General features: G+C 36.9%; 1 protein-coding gene across 1 annotated transcript; it reads right to left on the bottom strand.

Moving 5' to 3' along the window:
• Positions 1 to 946: 946 nt before the first annotated feature.
• LOC104427536 (MATH domain and coiled-coil domain-containing protein At2g01790-like) lies at positions 947 to 2,834 on the bottom strand. The gene is made up of 3 exons (XM_039305221.1): positions 2,719 to 2,834; positions 2,460 to 2,599; positions 947 to 1,800 (listed from the first exon to the last, which is right to left on the bottom strand). The coding sequence occupies exons 1-3, from the start codon at positions 2,832 to 2,834 to the stop codon at positions 947 to 949; spliced, it is 1,110 nt and encodes a 369-aa protein (XP_039161155.1).
• Between the last annotated feature and the right edge of the window lie 8,916 nt (positions 2,835 to 11,750).

The raw sequence follows: 11,750 nt of genomic DNA, 5'->3' as shown, positions 1-11,750 counted from the left end.
TGACACTTAGCTCTGGTTGGGGGCTGAAGCAGGATCTTACATGATCGTTTGATTTTTAATTGCGTAGGATCAACATTCAAAGCATCTATTTTTCCTGGTTATACAACTTTACAAGCATATTTTCAAATAAAATTCTCATCCTCCTTGCAAGTCCACAAAAGTTCATTTAAAATAGACTCCATATTCGAACTTTTACCCGGATTGAAAATGAATTAATGACTCGAGGCTACCTTTAGCTTGGACACAAAAGTTTACTTTGCACAAAAACTGTAAGAATAAAAGGCCCCATGGAACACCATTGGGTTGCAGGTCATTTCATCATGTACTGCGGACATAACATTCCGTTCTAGTAATGTCTAAAATGTATTCCACTCCCGTTTTCTTGGACAAATTGAAAGCATCAATTAGTTTTCTTCTGTTACTACCGATATCTTCCCTACTCTTGTGGCTCTCTCCCCGTAAGAACGCTCCTCACCACTGGACACTATCTTTGTCTTTTTCATTCCAAACTCAAATGCAAGGGGCCAAATCTCTTACGTACGACAGGGTAAACTCTCCTAATACAAATCTGCAAGACTAATGAAATCTATAGGCTTTACCTCAGAGATGTTGATACAGGAGCACCCTTATAACTGGAGCCACCCAATGCGGAGTCAAGCCAAGAAGGTTTTGCATGGAAGAACTTTGAACAGAACATCAGTCAGGAAAGTGCATCACAATTCTGATAATTAATACATACACACATACATACATACATGCATGCATGCATGCATGCATGCACACATGCTGACTAAACTAACATAATACATGGTCAACCACACAACCACAAAAGCCCTCTGAGCAATTGTTATGCTAAAAAATTGGCCAAGAAATAGTCAAGCTAAGACACAGTAGTCATACTTTTAGGTGAACAATTGCCTCATAGCCAATTTGAAACCTTAAATTTTTAACAGAATTGAGCCTTCAAATTTGACCAAGCAGTGGTCGATCTAGACATTCTTTCCTCAGCCTCTGCTAACTTCTTCAGCTCATCTTTATAGCCCAACTTCGCTTCTTCGCAGTCAACCAGCAAGATCTCCCAGTCTGAAAGAAGCTTGTTCCTCCTAGAGTTCACTCCCTCCATCTTTCTTTTTAGCTCTTCCTTCACTTCCTCCATCTTTCTTTTTAGCTCTTCCTCTTCCTTGGCGAGGTCATCCATTAACTGCTTATACAAAATATGAGTCTCATGGCTCTTTTTCATAGCAAAGAACCTTCTATCCTTTTGTAGTTTATGCAGGTCATACTCAGCGTTGTCCTGCTCAAATGTTAAGAAGTCGGAAGTGAGATCACTGAAATTGGCCTGAAATGTCTCAATTGCTATTTGTTGCTCTGGCGATAATCCAGTTCTGGCTGAGCTTAAAGTTGATAGTGCCTCAGATAGCCTCTCTTTCATATTCAGTTTTAAGAGATCTGAAAGGCATTCCTTCAAAGACTGCTTAGCTTTCTCAACTTCTTCTAAGGTAGGAATTTCAGCTGTCAAAGCACCATCCTGGTGGCACGAACTTGATCCTACACCAACAGCATTGGTCTCAGCAGCATTTACAAGTTCCTCCAGACCAGTAAAATAGGAGTCAAACTTATCAGTTGGTCTAGTTGGCTGAATGTTCACCAGAGGAATAACTGTTAAGACGTAGACCTCGGCTTTAATCAACAAAGTGTCATTTGCTAGGTATCCGCCAGTACGATCATGAAGCTCAGTCAATGGAATGAAACTTGCGTAACCCCAGTCACTATCAGTTGCATTAAAATCATGTTGCATTTCTGCAAAATTCAGGAGACAGGGTGACAAATTCAAAAGCTTCTTTGCCACAACACCACAGCATGATGTGGAAGAATCATTGGAGACAATCAAGAACTGAAAAGGTGTATTATACGTCAAGTGAAATATTAAAAACGGAAGAAGCAAACACCTCTTTATGATCAGCTTAAGCAACCAAATTCATACAAAAGTCAATAAACTGACAATGCACAACCTATTTAAGATCACCAGACATAACTATCCTAAACTTAAATTGTGGCGCCTCTCCTTGTTCTGGACCAACGTTTGGGTCATATAGATGCAGTGAAGCCATAGCTTCTCCATTTACAGGACCAGTTGCTTACAAACTAACTTGCTAAATTACTCAATCAAGAACCTCAGGATTGTTGTACGCGCATGTTAGAAGCTCACTCGCCTTTGAGAGGTTGATCTAACGAATGAAATACAGAAAACATATTCTCTCTCTCAGCTCAATATCTCTCTTTCTACTTCTAACATATTCCTTTCTCATGTAGACCCTTCTTCTTCAAGCCATAACACCATCTCAAGATCTAGATGCACAATCAATCAGAGAGAAACCCATCATCCACTTACACTAAAAAGAAAAGATTTCAATAAAAATAAATCAAATTCAAGAACAAACCCTTTCTAATAGAGAGACCATTATTGGCTTGATCGATCACACTCAAGCTGAACTTGGCTTTTCTGGTCCACCCGTTCGGCAACGTCGCAGAATCAGGGACATCGAGGTACAGCGACAAATGGTCCGTGGCATTCCCCTTGGGGAATACCACAATTCTCCTGCTCAAAAAGGATCGGGGACGCAAGAGTCACTCGGCAGCACAACGAACATGCGATCATCAAGAAACAACGCAAAGAATGGGAAAAAAAAAGAATAAAAGGAAAGAAATCTTAAGTACCATTCACAACCAGAAACGGTGAAAGCTTCAGAATAAAGCTTCGTCGCATCCTGCTCAGTGAAGTAGTTGATTTTCCACGTGAATTCTCCCCGGTTAACATCATTCTGTGCAGCCATGTTTTTTTTTTTTTTTTTCCTGCTTGTTGGGCTGCTGCTTCTGCAAGATCCTTTTGCAAACACCAGTTTCTCTTCTTGACCGACACTTATTGCAAAGAAGATGGAGGAGGAGGAGCAGGAGGAGAGTTTATTATATTACAGAGAGTTGGAAAAAATTATGAGGTACCCCTCTCGAATATTGTTGACTAATCGACTTCAAGAGGACGGGCTGTAAATCTCGGGCATTTGTATGATAAACAGCTCCTTAAGTTTTTCATTTCTATTTAATGTCAATGGTTTTCCACCAAAAGCGCGTATGACGTGAAATGTCTTTAGATAAACAGCTCCTCTGACCAATAATAATAATAATAATAATAATAATAATTATTATTATTATTATTATTATTATAAGCTCCTAATTTTTCCACTTTAACTTCACAAGGAAGTTATTGTAATAAGGTTAATACCATGAAAAGTCTTAGATTGATATGTCTGTAACAAATTTATGTAAAATTAATTTTTTATCATAAAAATCTCGAATTGGTACATTTATGATAAATTTACCCAAATCTAACCCAAATTGGTATAATTGTAGAAAAAATTATTATTCGTTAGTTTATGTTAAATTTTAATTGGTATATGTGTCATCAAACTCAATAATTTGACAGTAAAACTTAACAGAAACTCATAAAAGGTAACTTTATCATAAATGTACCAATTTGTGTTAGTTTGGAGTAAAATTATCGTAGATGTATTAGTTTATGGTTTTTTATGGTTAAAAAATTAGTTTGGAGTAAATTTGTTACATGCGTAGTAATTTGGAGTTTTTCATGATATTAACTCTATTTTTTTTTTTTTTTTTTTTTGACAGCAACTTACCCGTGAAGTTAAAGTGGCATTCCCTTTGTTTAGGTATTTATACAACAAACATCAGTTCTTTATAAGTGAAATACATATAGGAACGCTAGATGGTGTTTTAAGTTGTTTTAACTGTCTCACATGCTTCAGCATTAGGAGGTTGTTCTGGTGGGAAGGGAACTGATCAAGGGGTGAATCAACTGTTCTATTGGCCAATGATGCAGCAGGATGCTGTGAAATAGGTTAAAGCCTGTAATGTGCGGCAAAGAAGTAAGGGGGAGCACGCTGATAACCCTGGACTATTGCTACCACTGGACATTCCTTCCTCGGTCTGGACTAACGTCACTGTGGATCTCATTGAAGCCTTCCCTAAATCTGATGGGAGGATAGTGCATTTGTAGCGGTGGATCGCTGCGCCGACTACACCCCCTTCATGACCTTGTCTGATCCTTTCACAGCACTAGAGGTGGCCAAGTGGTTCCTTGGCATCGTTTATAAGTTGCATGGGCTACCCCAAAGCATTGGAAGTGATAGAGAAGATATTTACAAGTTCGGTCTGACAAGAAACTTTCAGGCCGAAGGGAATGTACTTACATCTATCGACATGATATAATCCCAGTCAGATGGGCAAATCGAGAGACTCAAATCAGGGTCGAGAGACTTACTTGAGGAGTATGCCTTTTGCTCAACCAAACAGATGGGCTAGTTGGTTATCCTTGACAAAATGGTGGTGCAATGCCACCGTTGGCAGTAGCATCCAGACAACTCCATTTCAGGCTTTGTATGGTTTTTTCCCATCAGCCCTTGGGCTTGACATTCATGCGTTCTCAAATGTCGAAACAATGAATCAGTTCCTACAAGATTGAAATCAGGTCCTCAGAGTCGAATGGAGCAGTATGCAGATCAGAAAAGGGCGGAATGTGTTTTGAAGAAGAGGACATGGTATACTTAAAGCTACAGCCCTACAAGCAGAGATCCCTGGCTCCTCCACGATCCCACAAGCTTATTCCTAAGTAGCGTTGAGAGAAAAGTGGGAAAGGCCGCATATCGCCTGACTTTGCCAGCAAGAACTCAAATTCATCCTCTTGAATTCTCAATTTCCTCTCCTCTTTCTCTCAACATTTCTCTCTCCATTATATTCTTCTCCTTAAATTCCATCTGTTTCGTAGAAAATTATGGATTTAAGAAACATTTTCCTAAATAATTAATCAATCAAAATATTTTCATTATCAACAATAAATTATTGGCTAAAATTTTTAATAAATGATGAAAATATTTGTTGTTGATTTATATTTTGTAAACAACACAAGCTATTATTTTTTAATTTTTTAATTTATTAATTTTCTACAAAACAAACATACTAAACTATCAAGGCCATGCATTTTGTGGGTCAAGGCTTTTGATTGTCCAATGAAGTAGGACTGATTCCAGGGCTTCCGAATTTTTAAGGCCTTCATGATGATGGGTTTTTGTCAATAAACTATTCTTGACGCATAATCTATTGAAATATTATCAATATGGAGTGATAAAAAACGAAAACGTTGCCAAAAATATATCTGTACGACAACAAATTAGGATGCTCTTATGATCTATATCTAGGATAGGTGAGTATGATGGCATCAAAGATATTTTATAAGAAATTCTTATAGGTAGTTTTCTTTCATTAAATTTTGCAATGTTCAATTTTTCGTTGATCTACTCTTATTTAACTTATTTTTTATTTCTCCATCTTCATATTTAATATGTTAAAATATGTCTCGGATTTGAGTTTATCGAATAAATACAGTCCAACTTAAATCGAGTAATTTTGGAGAACGTCTTTTGACTTTGTTTGTTCATGCATTAATTACTATGCACATGCCAAATGTTGCCAGAGGGAAGCGTGCAGCCGCAAGAGGGAAAGCCCAAAATTGCTGCTTTTATTAAATGCAAATAGAAGCTCTCTGTCTTTTGTTTTTTTCGGCTGAAGTGCGAAGGGAGAATAGTGCTCAGGTTGGACCTCTTCAAGAAAGCTTGGGAGTTGGCGTGCATGAAGAAAAGTGCAATGATGACATGCATTGCTTGGGTCAAAGAAAGAGGAAAGAAAGGCCCATACATCCATTTTCTTCTCTCCTTTAATGCATGCACATGCATGAACGCCCATGGATAATGGTGGGCTTGTTTTGTCTTTTCTTTCATATGAAGAATGACTCCCTCATGCCAAAAGGGTAAGCCGTGCGAAGCCCATCTTAAGATGTGCAACATTGAGATGGATTCTCTATAAAAGGCGAGAAGCGAAGGAGAAGATAGGCGCCAAGTTATTTCGGTGGTCGAGAGAGAGAGAGAGCTCTAATACTGTAGAAGAGTGCTGAGAATTCTCTTAGGCGAAAGATTTTCTTGTTATAATTATATCTGAGTATTTTAGTCAGTTAAATTCTTATTAGTATAATTTGTTTAATTCCTTAAGTGATGTTTCATTAGGAATTATGATGGACTAAACATGATGTGAGTTATTTGGATGTAATTTGGGGTTGGAAAACATTGAGAATATGTTTAAGTACTCGAGTGATTGTATTCTTTGGTGTATTGCTTGTTTCTATAGTTGGAATTTCGTAATGCTCTCCTTGTGGATATAGGTTTCGATATTTGGACCAAATCACGTAAATCCGGTGTCCGATTCTCTTTCCTTCCTTCTAACTTATTTTATCCGATTCGCTTGTCCATATTCCGCAACACAATAGTCTTTTCAACTTCTTCATTATTTTGGAGGTGTTTGAACAGTTACTGATTGGAAATCCAGTTTTTGTGGAAGTTGATTGTCATTATGTCTAATTGTCTTTGGCACTACAACGTTTTTCTTTCCTCATCAAATTTGCACGTAGCACCAAGGTTTCTCCTTTGTCTGAATCTAACTTGTGCTCTTGGATCAATTGCTGGTGACGTGACCGTGTAATAGATTCTATTATCTAATTCTAAGATCCTTCTGTCGTACGGAATCTTGAGGCTTTTATTTGTGCTGCTAATTTTCTCATAGCATTTGGATTCTTTTGTTAAAACACTAAAATTTGGATAGCAACTGAAATATATAAATCCATCACACATTGTGAATTCTACAGTTCCTAGTGAAGAGTGTGTGAACTTATTATGCCGACAAGAAGCATATAACAATTAAAAGTATTTAATTCAATCCTTGTTGGGGTTTTAAAGCATCTTTGACTAACCCTATATGTAAATAATAGAACTTCCTTTCTTTATGATCATTCCACATTCCTTTTGAAAGCAACATTTTCCACTATGAGATTGTTCTTTCAAGGGTCTTAATCACATGATGTTTCCTAAATTCAAAGGTTCCTCTTTTCTTGTATACATGGTCTACATCTAGGTGTGGTATATTAACCAAACAAGACTAAAAAAGTCATCTCCTCATTTAGACAGAACATCAATAAGTTTTTCTCTTACAACATATGTGGTCATCATTTTACGGCGCTTGTCGAATGCGACTATTATGTCTACTATGATTTTTACATTTGTTATGAATTTATGACTTGAGTCTACCTCTAGCTTGCCCACAAAAGCTTTACTGCGGACAAAAGCTCTAAGTGGGGCCCCATGGAGTAAGACTGCTGTAGCTCATTTTATTATGTTCTAGTAATGTCTAAAATGTCTTTCATTGCTATTTGTTTGACAAATTGAAAGCGTCAATTATTTTTCTTTTGTACCTACCATTGGAGAAAACTTCCTTATCTATTTTGAAGTTGACAAAACGTTTCTATCAATCTAATTTGAAGATTTACAAACTCTATCGTCAAAGTCTGAAGACCTCCAAACTTAAGATTCAAAATCTGCCCTCACTGATAGTTTCCAGACCGTCGAAGAAAATATTTATCCGATGAAGAAGATTTATCCAGATACAAGTATACCTTTAAGGATTTGGTTCGTACGGTTGAAGAATATCTCACGGTTGGAGATAACATCTCGTGATCAATTATTCTTATTGAAATCAATTTGAATATTTAGATCCGTTGATTGACGAAGTATACTTGAAAGGTTCTACTTATGGAAACCTAAATCCTGATTGTATGGGCGAGCATGATTGGTGGACTATCATCACATTCCTTAAATAACTTAAGATCTTCTTAATTGATTCTGTCCAACGGGTATATTGGAAGAACTCCTTTGGAAGGTGTCAATGGTTATGATGGCATGGGGGACGCTCAAGTTATTCGAGTGTGCGTGAAAGAAAAATTCCAAAGTCTGAAACTCTTAGGCTGCGTTTGGCAGTCGGGATAAAATTCGGGATAGGATATAATTTATCCTATCCTACGTTTGGTGCTCACTCGGGATAGGATAAAGTCGGATATAAGGGGGATATAGACGGCATAAAATTATCCTATGAGGGAGGTAGGATAAAGGTGGATATGATTTCTAATGTCCATAAAAGGAAAGTTATTTTTCTTGAATAACAAACTTATTAAATTAAAAAAATTGAAATTATATTTCAATATAAATAATATTTGAATTCTAATTTAAGAAAATAAAAAATTATTTTTAATTAATCTTATTTTAATTTATATATTCAATTTTAATTATATTTTATAATAAACATTCAACCTATAAATTAAATATTTATATTTATTATATATTTTAGGTATTTTTGTATTTTAGGTATGTTAGTACAGTTTACTATTTGATAAATTTTTATTAAAGAATGATGAAAGGGGAAAAAGAAATAATAATGAAAATAATATAAAAAAAAGAAAAAAATAAAATAAAAAATAAATAAATTAAGGAATAGTGTTACGAGATATTTTCACCGTCTTTATTTATGAACATTTAGGTTCATTTATAATAATATGTTGTTTATATAAAAAAAATGTACATAATGTGAACATATTCGACTTTAATCTTGCGATTCACCAAACATTAGACGGGATATAAAAAAATCACAGGATTTCATATCCTATCCTATCCAATCCTATCCCAATTAGAAATCCGGACGACCAAACGTAGCCTTAGTTCTTTGCTGTTACAATTTGTTGAGCTTAAACTGTACTCAAAAGAGAGATCAAATACTTGTGAGACCTTGAGAAAGTGTAGTAGAGTTTCAACACTATGGAATCAAGAACGTGACTGTAAAATCTATTTTGGTTTTTAGTGGAATCTAGCCAGTGGGCTGTTAGTACGGGAGAGTGGACGTAGGCTTGGTCTAAGCCGAACCACTATAAACCTTGTATTTCAATTCTCTTTCCCTAATCTCTTTACTTAATTCGCAGTCTTATATATCAGCTTATAATCTTTCATATCTTCAATCTACTGTTTTATTATAAGTCGAATTAAGTTGTTAAGTTTTATAAAAACTTATTTAACACCTATTAACCCCCCCTCTAGGTGTTCATACTAGTGATATCACCTACCAATAACTTCCCCAACATAAGAGCCACTTGTTTGTGGCTCTCCCAATAAGAACACTCCTAACCATTAGACAATATCCGGTTTTTTTTTTTTTTTTTTTTTTTTTTTTTTTCAGTCCAAGCTTATTTGCAAGGGTTTAAGTCACTTGCTTATGACAGGGTAAACTCTCCTAATATAAAATCCCAAGACTGCAACGGAGTCCATAGGCTCTGCTTCATGAGATGTGGATACATGTTAACTCCCTCATCACTAGATCCAACCAAGGCAGAGTCATATCAGGAAGGATTTAGAAGACTCGATCATCACATATTCATAGAACAGCAGTTGGGAAAGCACATCAGAATTGTGAGAATTTCCAAGCTATAAGAGCAAAAAGCTCGATGACTGCGCATATCATATGAAGACATCAAACGCTGACTGTATTGACATACGTATGTATGTATATATTTGGCTCACATGCTGACTAATTTAATATGATATAGAATCAACCACATAAGCCCTTCTAAGCAATTGTTCTGCTGAAGATTGGGCAACGAATAGTCAAGCCGAAGACAGTTTTCATACTTTAAGTGAACGATTGCTTCAAAGCCTATTTGAGAAATTATAATCTTAGCAGAAATCGAGCCTTCAAATTTGACCAAGCAGTGGCTGATCTAGACATTCTTTTCTCAGCTATTCTCTTTTTTTCCAGCCTCTGCTACTTTCTTCTGCTCATCTTTATAGTCCGACTTCACTTCTTCACACTCGACCAGCAAGATCTCCCAGTCCGAGAGGAGCTTGTCCCTCCTAGACTTCACTTCCTCCATCTTTCTCCTGAGCTCTTCCTCTTCTGTGCCGAGGTTGTTAATCAACTGCTTATACAAGATGTGAGTCTCGCGACTCTTCTTCATAGCAGAGAACCTTTCATCCCTCTGTAGTTTATGTAGCTCAAACTCAGCATTGCCCTGCTCAAATTTTAAGAAGTCGGAAGTGAAATCATTGAAATTTGCCCAAAATGTCTCAATTGCTAATTGTTGCACCTATGATAATCCAATTCTGGCTGAGCTTAAAGTTGTTAGTGCATCAGATAGCCTCTCTTTCATGTTCATTTAAAGAGATCCGAAAGGCATTCCCTCAAAGACTGCTTAGCCTTCTCAACTTCTTCTAAGATACGAATTTCAGCTGTCAAAGCACTATCTTGAGGGTACGAAGTTGATCCTACAGTAGCACCGTTAGTCTCATCAGCATTGATGAGTTCCTCCACACCAGCAAAATAGGAGTCAAACTTATCAGTTGGTTTAGCTGGCTGAATATTCACTGGAGGAGTAACTGTTGAGATGCAAACTTTGGCTTTAATCACCAAAGAGTCATTTTCAAGGTATCCCCCAGTACGATAATGAAGCTCAGTCGATGGAATGAAACTTGTGAAACCCCAGTTTTTCACTCTTGCATTGAAATTATGTTGCGTGTCTGCAGAATTCAGGAGACGGTGATGAATTCAAAAACTTATTTACAACACCAGAGCATGAAATGTGGAAAAAACATGGGAAACCGTGAAGAACTAGATTGTCGTATTGTATGTCAAGCAAAATATTTACAACAAAAGAAGCAAACACCTCCCTGTGATCAGCTTAGACAACCAAATTCATACAAAAATGAAACTGACAATACAGACATTTTTAACACCACCAGACATAACCATCTTAAACTTAAATTGTGGCTCCTCTCTTTTTTTCTGGACCGACAAATGGGTCACATTAGATGCAGTCAAGCCCCAACTTCTCCATCCACTGGACCAGTTGCTTACAAACTAACTTGCTGAAATCATTAACCAGTAACATCTGGTTGTTGTATGCGCATGTTAGAAGCTCACCCGCCTTGGAGAGGTTTACCGAATGAGATACAGAAAAGCTATTTTCTCACTCAGCTCAATATTTCTTTGCACTTCTTCTCACCTATTCTTTCATTATCTAAATTCTTCTCCTTATTCAAGTTATAACACTGATCTTTTAAAATCTAGATGCACAATCAATCAGAGAGAAACCAATCATACACTCACATTAAGATTCCAATAAAAATCAATCCAATTTGGAACAAACCCTTTCTATGAGAGTGAGCATTATCAATTTGATCGATCACACTCCAAGGTCCACCCATTCAGCAACGTCTCAAATCAGGGACATCGAGGTATGGCGACAAATGGTTTGTCGAGCAATCCCCTTTGGGATACACCAGAAGTCTCCCGCTCAAAAAGGATCGGATGATGCAAGAATCACTTGGCAATTGGACGAACATGCGATCATCAAGAAACGATGCAAAAATAAGGAAAACTATAAATAGAAACTTTTGAAATACCATTTACACTCGGTAATTATTATTAAATTATGTCTCGAATTTGAGTTCATATACGTTACTCGATCCGTACAAAACATTTACATGCTGCGAGAAAGAATGTCCGCGGAGCATTTGATGAGAAATGGCGCGTGATACGAGCCGATAGGATCCAACCTAGATATGTAGCCGTAAGGCTACAATCCATGTGTTGACTTTTGTTACCCTTCTCATTGTCAGCATGAAATCATTCTGAAGAGTTGATCGTCCGAATTTTTCAACCTAATTAAATGCGTGCATATGGCCATGTGCATGCATGCCCATAGAAATTGGTGAGCACTTGCTGCTTCAGAAGCCTATCTTGTAGGCGCCGAATCC

This window comes from Eucalyptus grandis, chromosome 11 (assembly GCF_016545825.1).
Source record: "Eucalyptus grandis isolate ANBG69807.140 chromosome 11, ASM1654582v1, whole genome shotgun sequence".
Taxonomy (NCBI): Eukaryota; Viridiplantae; Streptophyta; class Magnoliopsida; order Myrtales; family Myrtaceae; genus Eucalyptus; species Eucalyptus grandis.
Note: the sequence above shows the minus strand (reverse complement) of the source record. Positions and strands in the feature narration are given on the sequence as shown.